The sequence below is a fragment of the Colius striatus genome, chromosome 1 (genome assembly GCF_028858725.1).
Source record: "Colius striatus isolate bColStr4 chromosome 1, bColStr4.1.hap1, whole genome shotgun sequence".
NCBI classification, from domain to species: domain Eukaryota; kingdom Metazoa; phylum Chordata; class Aves; order Coliiformes; family Coliidae; genus Colius; species Colius striatus.
Genome location: NC_084759.1, coordinates 157,773,267 through 157,794,676, shown reverse-complemented (window position 1 = coordinate 157,794,676; position 21,410 = coordinate 157,773,267). Strand labels below are relative to the sequence as shown.

Sequence of the window (21,410 nt, the reverse complement as noted above, 5' to 3'; positions counted from 1 at the left end):
AAACAGTAGCTGCTACCTTAAAAGAAAAGCTGATGTTAATAAACATTCTTAAAGATAGCTGACCCCTAAAAGCTTACTACAGCTTTCCAGTAAAATAAAAATGGCTTGCCTCTTCTTGTAGTTTGTCAAACTTGCCAGCTTTTCCCTCCACTTTGCTATTTCTGTAGTTTGGATTTTTGGGGGGCAGAGAGGAGGGTGGGGCTCTGAACTAGTTTAGCTGTAATGCTGGGTTTTGGTTAAACCCTGCACTTCTGCGGAGCAAGAAGCCATACCAAGTTGTTTTTTTTTCAGATCTTGATTGATGTGAAGAAAACTATTATGCGGAGTTTTAAGGCAATGAATGTTTTTTCCAGTCTCGCAGAAAGATGAGCTTGCTGCCTTCTGTATCTTGCCTGTTTGAGAACGCACAATTGATAAGCACCAAAAAACCAAAAGACACTTAGTGCCATATAAAAGGTTCACCAGATCCAGCACTACTTTCCTCACTTGGTAGGGCTGGAACTTAAGTGTCTTGTGCAAAACTGGATTTGCTGCTTTTCAGCATGTGAACTTGGCCTGGCATTCACCTGCGTTGTACAGCTCTTTCCTCTTGTGTCTTCAGAGTCAAAAGAACAATTAAGCAGGTGCCATTTGAGCAAGTAACAGTGATGATGCATCTTACCGGAGTCTGGTTTCCTGCTGTTGAGCTCACTCCCTGGGGAAAGAAAGATTTTTTTTGGTTGGTTATGCTAAACAAGCAAGCTGAGCCTTACATTGACTTGCAACCTTTCAGATTCTGGGGTGAAATCTAAAACTGCTCTATTTCCCTGTCATTGTGACAGTAAAAACCTTAGAGTGGTTGGTATCTAACTGCATTATACAGCAACATCAAATTCCCTGAGTCTAAATAAAACATTTGTACAAGTGCTTTGGTGTTGAGTTAAATATATTTCATGACACAAGTACATCATCTTCCCCCATTGTGAGTGGGAAGCTTTGAAATTATTTAACAAATGATTAAATTCTCCCAAGAGGTTCCTTGGAGAAGAGCTTTAACTACGACTTGATCTCATATCAAGACCATGGCTGTTTAATCAACTTTTCATTTAACTTTTGTTTGTGCATTTACTTGTTAGAAAAAAACCTATCAATTTAGTGCACTGAGTGTCCCAGTGTCTTTAAAGGTGTGGTTTAACTTCTTTTTGTTTGCTGGGAAGTATCTCAAATTCCTTCTAATCCTGGGAAAGTGAAGCATTTTTGTCAAATTTTAAGGCTGGCAGAAGAGCGAGACAAACTTGGTACATGCGGTGTGGTAGTCTGGTTGTCAGGTAATCCAGTGATAAGCTAAATTGCTCAAGACTTGTCATTCTATGTGTGAAGCAAAATACAATTTTTCTCTAGAATTGGATCACCTTTGCGCAGCCATTTTAAATATCTGCAGTTAATAAGGGAGTCAAATCTGCTTTCTTATTGCTCAAGGATGGATCTGAGACTTTTTAGAGATGCCTGGATAATTTAATTAAGGTAAATCTGAGATAAGACTAGAAGGGACAGCTAGCTGTTCTTCTTCTGTAACTGAGAAAGGGGAAAAGATACTTAGTGCTGTTTGGAGTACTGTGTTTCAGTGGAAAACCCGAGAGGGGGAGACCTGTCTCGCAGCTGAAGGCTGCATCCACCTTCAGCCACGGGCTCCTTCAGATCCTGGAGCAGAAAGGGTTTAACACAGAAAATGCTGTTGCTTAAGAGGTCTCCCACAGGTACTTTAAGCAAGCCTCAGTGGAAAAAAGAGCATTAAAATGCATTTTAAAAGTCAGCTTTGTCATTGATAACTGCTTTATAGCACAATGTGTGGTTCTCTGAAAGTGGAAAAGATGGGGCAGGGGAGCGGTGATGCTTTTAGTGGGCTTGGCTTTCATTGCAAGGAAAGTCCTGTATCAAAAGGAATGCTCCCATTTGAATTTGGGTAACTCCAGACCAGTCACTAAACCCCAAAATACTTTGTAGAACATGGATTATGTATACGCTGCTTGTGTATATTGTTAGATGAAGGAGAAAACATCCTTTCCTGCTGTTACTGGAGCTGAGATGGGCTTTCTGATTTAAAGCATACTGTCTGTCTACATTTGGCGTAACAACTCCTGTCTTTGTATCAGGCTGTACTACAGATCAAATATGCTGATACTGGTTGAAATGTTTGTTGCATATAATTGAAAAATGGGCTGTAATAATACAAACAGTGTACTTCATTTACATTTCTACATAGAACTTATGTAGGTCACAGTGAAAACAATAAACATTCTGCTTTTTTATAACAAGTTTTTTTGAGTACCTTGGGTAGCTGAGCTTGGTAGCTACATGGTCTTGTCCCAGAACACAGTATTTTGTAACTCCAAGTGATGTGGAAGAAGGACATCCCTAGGAGCAGCTTCTTGGCTGAGTTGAAGTTCTGGTGTCTAAAAGTAAGTTTTAATGTGTTGGGATTACTTTGCTCATGTCATTTTTCAGCACTGATCTTATTGTTGCTGGGTCTTTTTGTTGTTTTGTTTGTTTTTCCTTGTGAGTTGCTGTCAAGAATACAATTGCCTGGTTCTGTACCTGCATACTACTAAGTTAACAGCAAAGACGTCCTGAGTATCATTGCAGGTTGGAGTGAATGGGAGGGTGTGTTTCAAGTAGCAGAATTTTCATTATTACCTGAATCACTCAATCACTTGGTAAAACTGAGTATCACTGAGTGCCCATGAAGTGATCAAAGGTGTAGTTTTACTGGGTGGAACTTCTTCCCGTCACTAAGCCAAGGAGGTGGGGTTAGTATAGTCTGCTGAAATTTACCACAAGTATCTCACACTGCCTCATCTTTTCCACTGTAGAAAGAGCTTTGCCTCTGTCCTTAGAGCAGCCTAATTACAAAGCTAATCTAAAATTTTCATTGAATTTTTTAGTACCGTGAGGTGTGTGCGTGAAGGACAAGTGAAGATTTCTAATCCATGTGTGGATGATGGGAAAATTACTGATTGCTCACCTTAGAGGGCAATATATCCAAGTTTTACTTTTTTTTTCCCAAGTAAACTTTACCTCTGTGACTTCAGCTTTCTCTCTCTTGCCTGGTGCAACAAAGTTTCTGAAAGGGTCATCATGCTGTGGAAAGAAGGGTAGGTGGTCTGCATACATCTGTGGAGAACATTAAATGAATGGTTCTGTAACGTTTTCTGCATACTTGCCTTCCTAGGGAGACCATGAACAGGACTGTATACATGGCTTTTCACTCGTAGATGTGTTCTAAGGTTTGAAGGTTATTCATTTGGGATCTGAAAGTCAAATCAAGGGTTGTTTATGCTGGCTTGTTCTCTGGTGCTTTTTTCATCCTGAAGGACCTCTTTGCTGTCTCAAGACCTCTCAGATTCCCCAGGTAGCTGGAGCATATTTTCCACTTCACTTGTGTAGATGGTGTTCTACTGGTCCTCTGGTTCTGTCTCTCCAGATTTTTACTGGCTACTGACCACAAATGATTCATTCATAAAGCTGAAAAGAATAACTAAAATTCCTTCAGCCCATGATGCAGTGAATCCACTGGTAACTGTTAAGCGGCATCGATTTCTCACGCCACTGTATGGATGTTTTTTTGGTAGCTACATCAGTTGGTGTTCAGTGACTGTCAGGCTTTCCAGTGAGCATGCTTTAGCATGGCGGAGCCTGTGCCACGTCCTTTAATTTTTTTGTCTCCTTTAAATGCCCCTTGATAATTTTTCAGAGGCTTGCTTCAGAATTGTGTGTCAGAACAAAGGGCTGCAGGCTGGTATATAGTGTCTGTGGATGCTTTCTAGGAAAACTGGTCTTTTGACAGGTTTATCCTTGAGGTCCATGGGGTGAACTGGAAAGGGGTAAAAGAAAAAAGGGGAGTAGGAATGGACCTAAGTGAAAAAAAGGAAAACTTGGTGGAACAAAGCATGTGAGGCTGACTGAGGGCAATGAACCAAGCAAGGTACAGGAGACCAGCACCATGAAGCAGGCCAAAGGAGATGGAATGCTGAATGAGGGTGAGAAGAGTGAGGGAGAGGAAGGGTTGTATCTTCCATGCAATTGAGTCAAGTAGCAGCAAGGTGATTAGGTGTGACCACTTAGAGAATTGTTGTTCTCTCCTTTTTATTCCCATTTAATGCACTTTCCCCCCTTTCCTCTGCTAAACTCATTATCTTGTTCCTTCAGTCGACTGCCTACTGCATTTTCAAACATCTCAGGTAGAAACATTTTGTGCTTCAACATTGTTTTATTGTACAAAATAAGCAATTTAATAAATACAGCATCTGTCATCCTTCAGAAAGACAAATACCTGCACATAGACCTGTTTTTTGTTCACATTGTAACTTGTCCCTTGAAATCAGCATGACTTTTTTCTGTCCTTTTCAAAGAAAGAGGACAAATCTGTTTTGTTGTGCTTCTTAAATGAAGCCTTTACAGAAACACAGAATCACAAGACATTATCTAGTCCAACCCCCTGCAGAAGTAGGTCCCCCTAGATCAGGTCACCCAGGAACGTATCCAGGTGGCTCTTGAAAACCTCCAAGGAAGGCGACTTCACACCCTCCCTGGGCAGCCTGTGTCAGGGCTCCCTCACCTGAACAGTGAAATAGTTTAAGTGGAACTTTTTGTGTCCCACCTTCTTTCTTTTACCTGTTGTCCTGTCACTAGATACAATAGAAAAAAGTGATGCCCCAACATCCTGACATCTACCATTTAGATATTTGTAAATATAAAATCCCCCCCCCCCCCAGTCTCCTCTAGACTAAACAGCCTCAGTTCCTGCAGCCTTTCCTCATAAGGAAGATGCTCTAGTCCCCTGATCATCTTGGTGGCCCTGTGCTGGACTCTCTCCAGAAGTTCCCTGTTCCTCTTGAGCTGGGGAGCCCAGAACTGGACACAGTTAAATACTCTCTCTCTCTCTCCTTAGCACTACACACGATGGAGTTAACACTCTTCAAACACTATTATTCTTTAGGCAGTGGCATTTCACAGGGATCAATTCATGCCTGAAGTCTTGGTTATTTCATCTTTTATATCTTTGATCTCAATTTGAACTCGTGTCAGATTGACCAATTTCTCATTCAGTAAAGCAATTTCCTCCTCCCGTCGTAATACATCCTCCACTAATCTTCCTATTCTAAGTGTTAGGTCATTGAGTAAGGGCTCCAAGATGACAAAATCCTTTCTAATTTTGTACATCTTGGGTTTTAAATCGTTTGCAAATGTAACTGTCTTCAGAACCTTTGCTCTGTCACCCTCGAGATTCAGAAGTCTATCCGCATGCTTGTTAAAATTGCTCCTTAACTCAGACAGTGCTGTCCTCAGGAGCTCGATTCTCCTGGCATTACTGGATGCCAAGCTTTGTAGTTTGGTACTTCGGTCAATGCTACTGGTGAGCAGGTCACCTATATTTTTTACTGTTCTCTTTTCACCTTTCTCTACTTTATCTTCCAGTGCTTGCAAAGATTCTGCCAGGGCAGTCACTTCTGAAACCAAGCCCGAAATGCGCCTTATGTCTGTTTTCACTGTGACGATCGTCAGCGTCACATTTTTTGCTACAGAAGCCGTGTTCTGGTCAATGCTTGAAATTGCATCAAAAAGGGTTGTTAAATTCTTCTGCAGTTTTTCTTGCTTTTTAATTAGGCTGTCAGACCATGTTTTCATTGTAAAAATATCCTCCTGCAGATGTTTAATGTGAGAAGTTACTTGAAGATCTTCCAGCTGTTCCATTAAGTTCAAAGCCTTTTCACACTAGAGGGATACAAATAAAAACATTTGACAAGATTTCTAGCTTAACAACTCACACCAAAATTAAAGCTATACTCTAATCTTACTGTTCCAATACTGAAATTGAGGTCAAACCCTGTCTTTAGCAAATAAAATGCTATTGTAACAGAAGCAAAAATTTCTTCTTTTTTTGCCCTTTCAGTATACACAACAAAAATGAAATGTTACTACTTTTTAAACAAGAATTACAGGATAGTGCTATATGACTTTCCAGCATGACCTCTGAAAATTCATGTAATAGAATCATAGAATGATAGAATGGTAGGGGTTGGAAGGGACCTTTAGAGATCTTCTAGTGTAACCCCCCTGCAGAAGCAGGTCCATCTAGGTCAGGTCGCACAGGAATGTGTCCAGGTGGGTCTTGAAGAACTACAAGGAAGGAGCCTCCACACCCTCCCTGGGGAGCCTGTGCCAGGGCTCCCTCACCTGAACAGTAAAATAACTTTGTCTTATGCTTAAATTGTCATCAAATGCAATCTTTCTGATTTACAAAATGTTTTGTATTACACCTATAACCTGTGGGATTCAGCCAAACATACGTAGAAGGATAATCAGACATATCTCAGATGCATACTTCAAAATTCTCTTATCCAAAAATCATGGACCACAATTAACTGATGTGTTTTTATTTGGTAATGGTAACATGCACTTTGAACACACTGTTCACAGAAGAAAAAGCCAAAGGAATGAGGCATGGTTCCCTTTTCACTGAATAGACACCAAAACATTTAACAGGAGAAAACATTACTTGAACAGTCTGCTTCCATAAAACCTGTGTTAATGAGGGAACACCATTGCTACTGTTTTTTGGCTGAATTTGCTACATCTTTTTAGGGGGTTGGGTGAGGAGTTTTTTTTGTTTTTTAACTTTGGTTCTTGGTTTTCAAATTTGAGTGGCAGTACTCTGCTCAATCCCCAACAAGTCAGCATAGAACCTGAAGAGGAAAAAAGGAAAAAGCCACTTGGCTAATCTGAAACACCTTCTAAGAGGCTACAACTACTTTCATCCTTTTCTTGACCCTGGTGGTAAAAATATCACCAAAGAAACATTTTAAATCTTTTGACAGTGTTTCATCCCTCCTTAGCATAGACTGTTTGCTTAAAAACAAACCACCAAAATTCAGGTTGTAGAAAGTTGAGCTGGTTTCCTAGGTAATGCCCTCTGAGGATGAGGATTTCCTGTTCAATTTCGTGTACATTCAGGTTTCAGTAGGGTTAAAGTTGACGAAAGACATTAAACTGGTGAAAACACCACTGGTAATTTAGCCTCCCTTCAGAAATAGATATTAAGTAGAAACACACTGGAACCCACTTGTGAAAAGTAAAAAACCATTTTCATATAGAACAGTATTTCTTAATGGAACACTGAACTCTTTTTATTCCATATCCTTTCTGAACAGCAATTTATTTTTCATTATGCACCAGGGCAGGGCAATCCACTACAACATATTTTTACTGAATATGACTGTAAACAGATACAAATCCATACCTAAGTGATACATATATAAAACTCAAAGGCTTGATAACATCGAGGAATACTGGTTTAAAAGTCTCTTGAGCAGGCAGCATTAATTAGTAAAAGTTTCAGCATAGTTCTAGATAAATTAATGTACAAAGCCAAAATAACTTAAACCTGATCAAGTCATAAGTGTTGGGGATTCATCCTGTCTACTAAGTCATCTCCCTTCCTGAGTACAGAAATCAGGAAATAATAAAGACCTAAGTCTGTAGACTTAAGTCTGTAAGCTGATCTAGATATAAATTAGATACCTCCTGCCCCATAGTGCATAACTCCATGGCACTCATCAATTGCTTTTGCAGTGCTTGGTTCACCAAAGTTTGGGAAAGATGTAAGTGAGAGACTGCTTTTTTTCCCCTTTGAAATACAAAGCAACACCAGACGTGCCTCTAACACATAACAGAACGTTCTGCAAAAGAAAAGGTTAAAACTTGTTTCTAATAGCACCAAAATAAAAACGATGAAAGAAGACTTTAACAGGAATACCTGTTAATAAGAACTTCAGTCGATATGTTGTCCAAAAAACTTCAATGGGAAAACAAAGCTAGGCCAGTGATATTAGGAAGTTTGCCGGGAAATGAGGTCTAAGGAGGCTATTTGCATGGGATTAAAAAAAACCTAAAAAACCAAACATTAGCTGCTACATAACTCCCTGCTTATACATAGCAGTAGAAGATAAGGTTATCAGTAAGGGCTACTTCACCCGTGTTTTCTGTAAAGTTGTTGTATCTAAGCTTCAGCTGTTAGTAATGTACTTAGTGCTTTCCTGCACATAATACCTAGATCACTGTAACAACTCTAACATCGAGAAGCCTGTCCTGTAAACACAAAAACATGGTGGTATATAATACATAAAGTAAGGTACCTGTAGGTCTGCCTAAAGGTGTGAACTTCATTGATCTTTATGTTACAAGTCCATAGAATACAATGCAAAAAGTAACAATATTAAAAACTAACTAGAGACAACTAAATATAAATTGCAATCTGATGTCTCTGGTTTTGATCTTTTTTTTTTCCCTTAAATCTAAATACTTTGCTTTAAATTCCTTTTTAATGAGAAAATTTTTAATAAGCAAGCTGAAAATAATCCTTACTGAAAGACAATACTCCTTGCCCCCTCCTGGTTCCTTGCTCTATGTTATACGTTTGCCTTTCAGTCTGATCCAATGTCTTTTTCAATTGATGACAAGGTTTCAGCTATCCTTAACATATGCTGGAGTCACATTATTAATCATAAAGTGCTCTTTCATCAATCAAAATGCCAAGTCCAAATTCACTTATCTCCATTCTCACCATTTTCCAAGTTATAACTTTCTAAAGTTACTTTGTTTGCTTTTGAAGATTCTTTTATGTCATGCACTACTTCTTCTGAAACCACTATTTCGTTTTGCCCTTTCAACGTGCTGTTGTTGCGCTGTATGCCTTCCAGGACCTTTTGTATCACCACTGTATCAGAAACAGTTTTCAACATATTGTTTTCCACAGTGTGTAGCTGCGTTGTCAAATCTTCTGCCTTTTTCTCCATACTTAGCAATTCACTGGATAATCTAAGAATGGAGTGAATAGCATTTTCAATGGTTGGCAAATGTGTCTTGCACTCTTGTATTTTAGGTTCATAGTTCACAAGTTTCTGGTTCAGGTCTTTGTCCTTGGCTACCAGACTACCCTGTTCTTCTTCTAGCTTTTCAACTTCCTTTGAATGCAAGTCCAACTTTTGTTCAACTCTAGAAAACTCATCATCTTCCTGTCTTTTTAGTGTTTTAATGTTTCTGGCTGTACTGTCTTCCAGATCTCTTACCCTTTCAGAAAGGGATTTAATTCTTTGGTCAACTTCATTAATTTGGGAAGTAACTTCTATGTGTATGGACTTGGCTTCAGACTTTAAACCAGTAGTGTTTGTGTTCATTTCATCCAAGCTTCTTCTCCAGGAACTTGTAACATTTTGGAACTTCTCATTAATGTTCTGCATCTTTATAGAGAGAGTCTGTTCATTGCTCTCAATATAATTTATGACGTTATGAAGAGAAGATAGTTCCTGCTCAAACTCGGTCATCACAGAGATGGATGAAGCAGCTTCTCGTAGGACAATTTCAGAAGACTCAAGCTGCATTTATAACACAAAACAATGGCCATGTCTACTTCATGAAAGAAAAGAAAACCACTTGCATTTATTTAACAGAGATTAAAGTCTCTTAGAAGCCATTTTACTTGGTACAAAGCTCCTATATGATTTGTTTTCATATTTGATCTTTAAAAATGAATTGTTGATTAACCTAGCATGACAAGGTCACAGAAAAGGGCATGTTTGTTGCTGAATTTCCATAGAACATATGCCATTCTCTTTTTTCTTTGTAAAATATATTGCACTACATAAACCCCATGCAACATTTTGCAATCCAAAGTGTGTATGTAAACATCCAAATTACATCACGTGTAAATTACATCATTCTGAGATCAGTGCTAAACAACATCACTGGCATAAGCCATGCTGCACTCTCATCATTATCTGTGAGACATGGGATAATTCAGCAGCCAGTGGGCCCAAGTTTTCTTGATAATGTCACATGTTGATAGGAAAATAAAATAGTAATGAAAAAAATATTTCTATCACTTCATTCTGTCTTTCAGATTATTAGAAAGGGTCTCCTACATAAAAATGTCTGTAAATTTGCTTCAAATCAATGTATATCAGAATCATCACAGAACAGTTTTGGTAGAATGAAGTATATGCAAAGACTTTAAAGATGGTTCAATATCTAAAACATAATACTGAGATACAATGACTATATTCACACACTCAAACAATGGTACGGGTTGACGCATTTAGTCATGTGAAACGTTCTGCAAAGGCCTATCCACGGGCAGGAGGAGCACACTAAATGACAATAAAAAAATAGCAAATGTTCCCCAAAGATTATTCAATTAAGCTGTTAATGATTACCTTTTCAGAAATGAAGTTAACTTTGTGTTCCACATCCAGGAATTTTTCAGCTTCTCGCTGTAAGAAACTGTACTTTTTTTCCATGTCGGCAAATTGACCTGACTGCTGAAATAGGACCCTGCAAGTTGCAAGTAAATAAACAGCAAACATAACTACGTAATCAGCATATATTAAGTGTTCCAGAACCTGATTCACAGCAATCTGCTACTGCAGGGATTTGTGTCCACAGAATTTGCTAAGTTAGTACACTAAAGTGAGGAAGCTGTGGCATGCTCCAAACTCATTTCCTCGACACGTTTTACTGATGTAGTATTATTCAACCAGTGGAAATAAACCACAAAAGAATAGTTTGGACTTTCTTGCAAAGCATCACAAAAATCACACATAGAAACCTTTGGATTTAGAAACGCTGGTTAACTCTAATGCTGCTTAGTTGTCACTGTCCAAGAAAATAAGGTGCATTGTGGCAAAACTTGTATCACTACTGTTACGCCAATGCCAGCTTTGAACAGAGAGAGATCTCAATCCTGTGCTTTATATACATTCTGGATTCATTTACTGTAAACTTGGGAGCTTTCTGAACTGTGAGCACTTTGTCTAGTTAAAAAGGAGATAACCAAGCAAAAAGCCCTGATTTTTGCTGGGTATTTATTCATCCTCAAACAGGGTTTATATAGGGGTCCTCTCGGAAGTTTGAACAATTTCACCTACAACAATGCAGTTCATCTGAAATGCTTTAGTTTTCATAAATCAATATTTATTAGTATGTTGAACAGCATCGTAAGTTTCAAAAGATATACAATATTTTATACAGTTAGAATAAGTTATGTCAGTCAATACAAGCTAAAATGCTAGCTATAGAGAGATAATTCAAATAGACATATAACAGTGAGCAGAAGCATCACTAATCATTTTATTCTACTACGTCGTTCTGTTTCTCAGAGATTTAAACAATGAAATCTGGTAGACGTTAAAATAAGAGCAAATTTTAGCTGAATTTTCAGATTAGCATCTAGAGCGTAATAATCTGGCCTAATATTTGCACAAGAGTTCTGAGAATTTCATCATATCCTCTCTGCATGAAGCTCAGTTTCTGACAGAACTAAGGTACCAACGCTGCTAAGATATTCTAAAACATTTTACAAAGATATTTGACCTTTACTTGAAGACTCCCCCTGATGAACAATTTATCACACTACTATTTACAGAAAACTTCTACTGTTGAATTATTTATTACCTGCCAAATGAGCCTTGCCTTACTTATTGTCAGATTAAGTTGCTCTTCACAGTTAATGTAGTCTCCAAAGCAGGTATTTACAATTCATGAGCAAGGCACCTTTTAAACTTTCAACATGACAGAACAAATTGAGCTTCTATAATCCCTCCTGGTATACCAATGTTTCCACACTTGCAGGAACTGTTTTTCTTTTCTGATCCTTCTAGCTTTAACAAGTTTCTAGCATCACTTAACCCAAACACTATATTCAAATGCAACTAATCCTATTGTCCATAGAATCATAGATTCGGTTCAGTTGGAAAAGACCTTTAAGATCATCTAACCCAGCCTTTGTCTCAGCTCTATCAACCACCATTTACCTAAGTGCAACATCCATCCATCTCTTAAATACCTCCAGGGATGTGGACTCCAGCACCTCCCTGGGAAGCCCAATGCCTGACAACCCTTTCAGGAAAGAAATTCCTCCTTATATCCAGCCTGAACTCCCCTGGAGCAACTTGAGGCCATTTCCTCTTGTTCTATTGCTTGTTTCTGGAGAGAACAGAACGACCTTCACCTTGCTTGCTACAACTTCCTTCCAGGTAGTTGTAGACAGTGATAAGGTCTCCCCTGAGCCTTCCTTTCTCCAGGCTAAACAGCCCCAGATCCCTCAGCTGTTCCTCATAGGAGATATGCTCCAAGTCCTTTCCTAGCTTGGTAGCCCACCTCTGGATCCTCTCCAGCACCTCAATGTCCTTCTTGTAGAGAAAGGCCCAAAACTGGACACAGTATTTGAGCTGCAGCCTCACCAAAGCTGAGTACAGGGGAATGATCACCTCCCTGCTCCTGCTGACAACACTACCAGGATGCCATTGGCCTTCTTGGCCACCTGGGCACACTGCTGGCTCATGTTCAGCCAGCTGTCAACCAATACTCCCAAGTCCCTCTCTGCCTGGCAGCTTTCCATCTCCAAGCCTGTAGTGCTGATGGGGGTTGTTGTGGCCCAAGTGCAGAACCTGGCGCTCGGCCTTACTCAATCTCATGGCCTTGGCCCAGCCATCCAGCCTATCTACATCTCTCTGTAGATCTTCCCTACTCTCAAGCAGATCAACACTTTCATCCAGTTTGGTGTCATCTGCAAACTTATTAAGGGTTCACTCTATCCCCTCATCCAGACCATTAATGAAGACCTTAAACAGGAGTGGCCCCCGTATTGAGCCCTGGGGGACACCACTCGTGACCGGCTGCCAACTGGATTTAACTCCATTGACCATGACTCTTTGGACTTGACCAAGCTTTTGCTTGGTAACAGGGGGAGGGGGTTGCAGTGAAGATCCAGTAAAGAGTTTTTGGACTTTCCCCTGACTCCTGGGTTCACACCCACCTCCGGCCCAGCTGAGCCAATCTGACACCTCTGCCAGCACTATTTAGGGATGAGAATTTGAAGTGCTGGCAGTAAGAGTGGTACAAGATGGAGGCGACCACGTAGACCCCGCAGTCAGAGACAGAGGAAAGAAGGAAGGGGGAGTACCAGACCAGAGACCCCTCTGCAAGCCATGGTGAGAGTGCAGGCTGTGCCCGTGCAACCCATGCAGGCAATGGCAGGACTGAGAGCCACCAGCAGCTCCGTGTGAGTGCACCCGGACAGATGAAAGACTGTCTGAGGAGGCGGCCATGGCATAGGCCGTGCTGGAGAGCCTGTGCACTGCAGAGCAGACCCACACAACAGGCAGTGAGGAGCTGCAGCCTTTGGGATAAATGCGTGTTGTAGCAGCCCCTGCAGGGCTGCTGTGTGTGTGAGGTACCCCGCAGACATGCAGAGAGGACTGGTGCAGAGCCCACCTGCCCTGAGGAGAGACAAACAGCAGAAGCTATCAGGAAGAGACTGACTGAAACCCCCACTCCCTGACCCCCTGGGCTGTTCAGAGGGGGAGGAGGTAAAAAGTACTGGGATCAGGGCTCTGAGCCCGGTAAAAGGGGAGGGGTGGGGAGAAGGTTGTCTTAAAGGGCTGGTCAGACTCTTCATCGTTGTACCACTCTGTGATGGTTTATGTTTGTTATGTTTCAGGGTCTCATGGTTTTGCTTTGGTTGGTGTTGCATTAAATTGTTTTCTTGCCCAAGCCGAGCAGCCTGCTCTGTTTTGTCCTGGACCTTAAGTGGCAATTAAGCTCTTCCTGCCCTTTGGCAATCCTCAGGTCTTTGGAACTTGAGGCTAATCGTGGTCTTTTGTCTCCTGATGGGCCTAAATCACTACAACCATCTAACTGTTTTTTCACCCATGACTGAATACAGAACAGAACACAAAAGAAAACATTAAAATCTACTTCAGCAGGTTACCCACCAGGTCAGCAGCAGGCAGACTGCAAAGGAAATGATGCTCAAGCTCATCCCTGAGTCAAGCCACACGGAATGCCGATTACCACCAGTCCTGGGACTTGCCAGCTTCCCACAGTGACCGTGCTTCTCAGCCTTTGGTGAATCTTCATTGATCTTGGATGAAGAAACACCTTTTTTCCTCTGCTTAACTTCAGACATTTTATGGTTTTAAAAAGCAGACGCAAAAGAGAGAGCTAGGAAAATAAAAGAAACCAAAAACGACTAGTTACTTCTAAATACCATGAGATACAATCTTTTGCCCTTTATTTACAAAAAAAAACACAGCTCCAAAAATGTTTCCTTTGGTGTTTATTCTGTTTTTTGTAGTTATGCAAATGTTTGTAAAGTGTCAAAATACTTTCATAACACCTCGTGAAAATTTGTTTTCTATATCACAGAGCATTGCTTTCCTGTTTTCCCAAACTGAACTTTTCAAACTTCATCTAATTTCACCCTTAGAGAAATGCTTAACCTGTTGTACAATAAGCCATTTTGAAGATATGTTTAAAATCACAAGGACTGAAAGCATGACATTTCTTTTTATAGTTGATTACTGTCACAATTTCATCAGCAATTTCACTACCCAGTGTTACTTGCAGATTAAAAAAAATTACCACCTACTCCATGTTAAAAGGAAAAATCAATGTTCTCATTTTTCAAAACAGAATTGTAAGTCAAGCTTTAGTTTAGAAACAGTTCTGTTTTAATGATTTCATGTCATCTGTAAAACCATTGACATCAGTTAATAGAAAGCTATCAATAAAAAAATACAGAAGATTAATGAAATAATGTGTCTAGGTTAAAAAAACCACCAAACCTGTAATTTCCTCTTTGCTAAAATTAAGGTCTGAATAGATTCAGGCAATATGAATCTCCAGTTTCAGAGAGTACAAAAACTCATATTTGAACCAACTAAGCGGAAATACAGGATGGAATATTTACGGTTTAATATAAGACTAGATTCTTGGTGGATCTGGTTTAGCATGATTGAAGACAAAAATGTTCTGCTTCTTTCTGGATCATTCAGCAGTATTGCTGCTTAGTCACATGTCAGAATATAAATATTTAAATGTTAGAGCTACTTACATAGGTACACACATGCATAAAAGGCATTGTTTAAAATCTAACACTGTCACAAGAGCATGAAGTTTAGAACTCTTCGTGAGTCACAGTACTAGGAAGTGTGCAGAGATTGAAATATGTAAGAAAGAAACCACCTCTTCCTCTCAAAAAAAGTATAAAAAATGCTGGTTTGTAACATTTCAAATATCTTTGGGATTGAGAGCATGTATTATGAAGTTAAAAAAAAGATATCTGAATGATGGTACTAAATAGGGGGAGTGGCTCACACAGCAGAAGGCTGTGCTGCCACCACACGAGACTTGAACAGGCTGGAGGGTTAGGTGGGGAGAAATCTAATGAAATTCAACAAGGGCAAGTGTAGAGTCTTGCATCTGGGAAAGAATAACCCCATGTGCCAGTACAGGCTGGGGAATGAACTGTTAGACAGTAGTGCAGGGGAAAGGGACCTGGGGGTCCTGGTGGACAGCAGGATGACCATGAGCCAGCAATGTGCCCTCGTGGCCACGAAGGCCAATGGCATCCTGGGGTGTATTAGAAGGGCTGTGGGCAGCAGGTCGGGAGAGGTTCTCCTCCCCCTCTACTCTGCCCTCATGAGACCACATCTGGAATATTGTGTCCAGTTCTGGGCCCCTCAGTTCAAGGTCAGGGAGCTGCTGGAGAGAGTTCAGTGCAGGGCCACAAAGATGATTAAGGGAGTGGAGCTGGGGCTCTTCAGCTTGGAGGAGAGTGGGTGTTAGGAGGATGGAGCCAGACTATTCTCAGTGACGTCCAACAATAGCACAGGAGGCAATGGGCACAAGCTGGAGCATAAGAGGTTCCAAACTTCTTCACAGTGAGGGTCACAGAGCACTGGAATGGGTGTCCTTGTGGAGTCTCCTTCTCTGGAGACATTCAAAACCCACCTGGACAAGTTCCTGTGTGACCTACTCTAGGAGGTCCTGCTCTGGCAGAGGGTTTGGACTAGATGATCTTTTGAGGTCCCTTCCAACCCTTAAGATTCTCTCATATTTAGGCAAATATTTAATACAGGAACAACTACTCAGCTATCAAAGGACAACTTCAGAGTGCAACTTGTGCAGCACAGAGGAACAAGCTGCAGCTCCCACAAAATCTCCTGAGTCTCCCATACACTTCCTCTAACGTCTTTGATGTATGTGGAAATAATACAGTTAGAGAATTACAAATTGAACAACAGTGACAATCTATCTTGAAACTATAGCAATGAGAATGGAAAGTCCTCAAAATAGGTAAAGATCAGTGTTGACAGTAACTAATGTCTAAGCAGGATCTATAGCAGGATATAAGGCTGAGCAAGATTTTGGTGGAAGCCAACAGGATGAAGGGATGACCTCTAGTTGCCTTACATCATTATAACACTAGAAACCACACCTCTAGGAGAGACCCCACATGCAGATATGAGACCATCTTAGTATAATGGCTTAGACAGCATGCACAGGGGGAAGATCATTATATAAGCACAAGTAACCAATGGTGCGTTTTGCTGAAGGTTCTCCTTTGTTGTTTTCATCTATATAAGACCCTCCTCGTTCTCGGGAAGGTATGCTGGCTGTGTTACACGCCTGGCACCTTATTCTCCATAAAATCGATCAAAGCCAGTACGTCGACTCAGTGAGTTGACTGGCTTCCCGCATACCGGTGAAGAACCCTTCTGAGGGACAGCGTCTCGACCCCTGTCCCTGTCCCGTTCAGCCTGGGGCACCGAAAGCGGTCTACTGGCACCTCCACATCCTCTCTGCCCTCAGGCTCCCAAGGAAACTTCTCCCGGCCTAGGAGCACTCCCGCCCGCCCTGTGAGCGGGCGACACCCCTCTTCCCGCAGCCCTACCGCTCCAGAGGCCAGCCGCGACGCCGCCGACCTCCAGCACTTCGGGCCGCAGCTCACCTTCCCGCGGCAGCCGGGCACCCCCTCCGGCCGCTGCAACGCACCTCCGCCGGGGCACTCTCCGTACCCTCGACGCTCCCTCGGGCTCGGCTGCAAGGCGGCGGGGGCGGGGAGAGCCGTCCCGGGCCGCCGTTACCACGTCCACACTCCCCGGAGCCCCACCTCCGGCCCGGGCCCGCGCCTGCCGCCCCCTCGACAGCCGCTGCCACTTCCTCAGCCTGCGCCGCGCGCCACGTCAGGCGCACGGCCGCTGCCGCCGCTCGGCCGAGGCAGGGGGACGGGGCCGCCGCGTGTAGCCGGCCCTCTGCGGCTGTGCGTCGGCGCGACGGCGGCGCGCTTTGCCCCGCGCCTGGGCCGGGCTGCCGCCGGGGAGGGCAGCGAGGCGGGGCGGGGGCCGAGGCGGCCTTTCTTCCCACCCCGGGCCCGGAAGAAGGAAGTGCTGGCGGCGCGGTGCGTCTGCGGCGCCGGGTAGCGGCTTGTGCTCACTGTGTGCGGCTGCCGAGGGCCGTGCGCGGCCCCCAGGTGAGATGAGACGAGATGGGGCGGGACGATGTGTGGAAGGGCCGTGGCGGGGCATTGTTGCTGCGGCGCCTCTGAGGCTGACTTCATCCCACGGCTCCGGGGCTGTCCGCTGCGGCGGCGGTTTGCCTCCTGCCCGCTTGAGAGGGCGGCTGAGCAGGGGCTCCCGGGGCGGCGGGCGGGCGGCTGGCTGGTCGGTCGGTCCCAGCGCTCCGGTTTCTGTTTTGTTCTCTCCGCGGCTGGCAGTGGCGGCTGCGATGAGGTGTGTCTGGGTGTGAGGTAACGCTTTGTTTTGTCTGTTTGGGGGATGCTTTCTTTTTACGTATTTATTTCACCTGTGGATCGACTGTTAGCATTATTTTTTAACAATAGACGTTGATCGACTGGGGAGCTGTCCAGTTCCCTTTCCTAAGCAGTGCGGTGGGGTAAGGGTAGGGTGGGCGACTTTCCTAACGCACAATTGTCAGTGAAAACAGGAAAGTCTGTCAGTACGGCGGGAGAGGCGCTCCATCGCGGGCCGACCTGAAGGCAGCTGTTCTGCACCTACCTGGCCCTGGCAGGAGGGAGTGAAGAAAAGGTGAGCACTTCGGCAGGCAGATGCGAAGTTGCCCCGTGAACGAGCTTGTAATTGCCTACGAAGCCTTCAGTCACTGGGCAGGAGCATGATCGGAGATATCATTTAATCATTTGGAACTCTGAGGGGCAACTGATCAGTCCTGGAAAACATTTATGCAGTAGACAATAGTTTTTTGCCTTCTGTTGTCTTCAGGCAATCCTTTTTTTTATGACCTAGAGGAAGAATGCAAGTTTATAGTGTGTATCAGATGCTAACAAAAGAAGGTATAACTTAGAAATTGGCAATGGTGGGTGCTCCGTCTTCCATCATGTGTTGAGACTCTAGTGTACTTGTATGGTGTCCTGAACTTGGAGAAAACTGCGAGTTTATCTCGTGGGATTGAGTACAGAGGGGTTTTGTTTTCTGTTGTAGTTCTGCCTAGTGCTGTCAGCTGTGAGACCAGTCCTCTTTTTCATCCCATTGTCCCAATCACATGATCCAAACACTTAAAAAATTTGAGGGATGTAGTGGATGGGGAGAAGACCTTTTCATAGAGACATTTAGCAAGTTCCTGTTATGTAAGAAGCTTGTACAGACTGTGATTATTTAATTCTTAACAGTTGCTGTGCTGTTTTTTCTGACTTTAAAACCAAAATTCATACCCTGTTTAAAACTTGTAAGTTATGTTCTGGTTTTGACTTTTCCTCTCCCCTCCCCCTTTCTTTTTCACCCTGAAGAAGTATGGATGTCAAGAGTAGAAATTATTTACTTATGAATCGCCAAGCACTGGAAAGAGACATCAAGACCTGTTATATTATGGATCGTATGATTTCTGATGAAGTACTAACATTAGAGGAGGAGGAAAGAGTGAAACTACAGGTAGGATTGTCTCTCGCTGTTATTTGTCTTCCTAGTCCACTCAGATCCTTTATCATCCTTTTTAAAAACAGAAATTTCTATCCCATTCCTAGATTTAGCGTATTCTTAAGTGTATGCCTAGCATGCAGATTTTATTGCACTTCGTAAGGTAGAGTTAAGGGCTTGGTCGAGTTAAAGGGTGTTTCTGTAATTATAGTGAGTTTATAATTGACAGAGTGATAGCCTTAGGTGATTTCCAAGGTCCCTTAGTTTTGTATAATGTCTCATTTAATTATATTTTTTTCTAGAATACACAGAAGGAGCGAGCAGCTATGCTAATAGACATTATTCTTACAAAAGATAATAACTCATATAGATCCTTTTATAATGCACTACTTCATGAAGGGTACAGAGACCTCGCCGCACTTCTTCAGGATGGCATCCCTGCCGTCTCCTCTGGTAATGGAAAGACTTCAATGGATGGAATGTCTTCCTATGGTCAGTGTAACTACAGCAAACCCTGTACTTGAAAGTTAAGACAAGTTGCCTTTTTTCTTCCTTACCAAGTGACTATCTGCAATACTTGTTCCAATGAGAAAGGGAGTAGTTGGCACATTCACTTGTTTTGGTAGCGTAGTCAGTATTTCTGTACTTCATATGTGTAATATGGCAGGAGAGTTGCAACAGTTAGGACTTTTGTAGGTCATCTTGGAAGTGTTATATTAAGTAATATTTATTTTAAAAGAGAGGAAACCTGAATGTTACAGTTCAGAGGACATTTTTGAGGAATGTGAAAGAAAGGCTTGTATATATTAAAGAAATTCAATCTGACATAAAAAGCTGTAGCCTCCAAAATTCTGACATTTATCTTGAAGAGTAATCTGTAACTTCTCAGCCTGTAGTTCCAGTAGTTGGTTTAGTTATTAGGTTGCTTAATTCTTTCCACCACATCTTTCAGTTACCCTACATAAGTTCCTAGCTTTCCCCTACATTGTTGTCGGTATCATCTTGATTGACATGAAATGAATTGGTAGTTTCTAACGGGAAGAGCCTTCAAACTACCCAGGACTAACTGCCATATTTACTGTCACTCTGCATTTTCAGAAGTGTCTTAGGCATGTGTAGTTCTGATTACCTCAGTAGGAGTTCTCAAAGCTTCTCAGTATAATATGGCACTGCATATGGCCACACTGTGCCAGCAGCGGATGGATAAAGTGCACGTTTCTTAACGTGCTGCGCTTTACCTGCTCTATTGCAAGTCATGCTATCTTAAATCAAAGGAAGTCTTGTTTGGACCACAGTGCTGTGCCTTACACTGCATGCTTGCTTTTCTGCTGCATCCATGGACTTAGAGTCACCTCACGGTTGGGTATGATAATATTAAGCTCCTGTGTTTACCATGGTTTCTACTGGAGCTCTTAATTATCTTTTTACTTCTAGGGATTGATGTAACTAGCTTGCCTCATATGTCATTACTAGTTGGAACATTATTGTAGGTGGTAGGCTAGTTACCTGATAAGTAACTTATTTCTAAACAGTATTTATTCAATATTTGGTCTTGTGAATCCAGTAGTTTTTATAATATTCATATGGAACATGAGGGAAGGGGAGGGGAAGGGAGCTCACTAGTTTTTTGGGGTAGGGAGTTGTTTGGTTTGGTTTGAAGAGGCATTGCATTTGGAAATTACTCTTTGATTTCATGTTTCTTGTTTAACTTTAGTTAAGACAGTTCTCTGTGAAGGAGGTGTACCACAGAGACCAGTTGTATTTGTCACTCGGCCAAAACTCGTGGATGCTATTAAACAGAAACTGTGCCACTTGGGAAGTGACCCAGGCTGGGTCACTGTTTACGGAATGGCAGGTTGTGGGAAGACTGTTTTGACAGCAGAAGCTTTAAGGGATCATCAACTTTTGGAAGGTAGGTTTAGAAAAATGTGTATTTCAGTAGATATTACTACAGATATATATGGCAAAGCATTTTAGGTCATATTGAAAGTAAGTTAAAATTTAGGTTTCTAAGTTTCTTATGTACTTACGAAATACTTGTAACTTACAGGTTTCATAATCATTTAGTGCTCTACGTCCACTAAATATTTTATTAATTGATGGGGAAAAAATTCTGAATAGCTTTTCACATTGGCATCTGCTTTGGCTTATGAGAATAGATGCATCATTAATTACTTTGAAGTCATTATTTCTTTTAGTGCAAAATAGTCATATCTAGTTTATGTTCCTTATGGGCATTGCTTGTAAGTCCTCAGACTCTCCTCCTTGTTATGTGACTTTAAAAAAATCTTGCGCCAACTTTTGCATATATTACAATATTTTAATAATGGCAGGAATTTTTGGAGTGATTACACTAGTATCACTTTAGCTGAAACCAAATCATAAATTAAAACATTCAGTGGTTTCTTTTTTTCTGTTCCTCTGCATAGGACACTTGAAAGAGAAAGTGGGACTCAGACATTAGAAAACATGACGTAGAAATAGACAATACAGCATCCTCTGCTACAGCTGACTCTTCTAGATGCTTTCTTGTTCACTGTTTAGGGATAATTTTCACTTTTGAAACCCTGAACTCCTGTCATAGTACAAGGATTAAAAAGGAAATGCTAAGTCAGACTAGCAAGAAGATAAATGCAGGAGTTCTTG

At 41.9% G+C, this 21,410-nt stretch overlaps 2 protein-coding genes across 9 annotated transcripts in view; one reads left to right on the top strand and one right to left on the bottom strand.

The window, feature by feature from the left end:
- Positions 1 to 4,239: 4,239 nt before the first annotated feature.
- Positions 4,240 to 17,215, bottom strand: IKBIP (IKBKB interacting protein). Of its 3 annotated transcripts, XM_062015104.1 has the most exons (5): positions 16,826 to 17,215; positions 13,806 to 14,034; positions 10,248 to 10,365; positions 8,600 to 9,410; positions 5,677 to 5,751 (listed from the first exon to the last, which is right to left on the bottom strand). In XM_062015104.1, exons 2-5 carry the CDS (start codon positions 13,997 to 13,999, stop codon positions 5,747 to 5,749), a joined length of 1,128 nt encoding a protein of 375 aa, XP_061871088.1. In that variant the 5' UTR covers positions 14,000 to 14,034; positions 16,826 to 17,215; the 3' UTR covers positions 5,677 to 5,746. The 3 variants fall into 3 exon arrangements, with proteins under 3 accessions (XP_061871098.1, XP_061871088.1, XP_061871079.1); XM_062015114.1 differs by lacking the exon at positions 8,600 to 9,410 and having other exon boundaries at positions 4,240 to 5,751; positions 16,826 to 17,212; XM_062015095.1 differs by lacking the exon at positions 5,677 to 5,751 and having other exon boundaries at positions 8,401 to 9,410.
- The window catches only part of APAF1 (apoptotic peptidase activating factor 1), a 35,901-nt gene continuing 31,364 nt past the window's right edge, over positions 16,874 to 21,410 (top strand). For 3 of the 6 annotated variants that reach the window (XR_009820417.1, XR_009820416.1, XM_062015084.1), the window contains exons 1-5: positions 16,874 to 17,347; positions 17,812 to 17,921; positions 18,638 to 18,779; positions 19,067 to 19,256; positions 20,479 to 20,676. Coding sequence is in view for 4 of the 6 variants with exons in the window: in XM_062015084.1 (XP_061871068.1) it covers positions 18,642 to 18,779; positions 19,067 to 19,256; positions 20,479 to 20,676 (526 nt within the window). In the remaining 2 variants the exon portion in view is untranslated. The remainder of the gene's footprint in view (positions 17,348 to 17,811; positions 17,922 to 18,637; positions 18,780 to 19,066; positions 19,257 to 20,478; positions 20,677 to 21,410) is intronic. The other 3 variants (XM_062015066.1, XM_062015051.1, XM_062015059.1) reach the window with 3 other exon arrangements.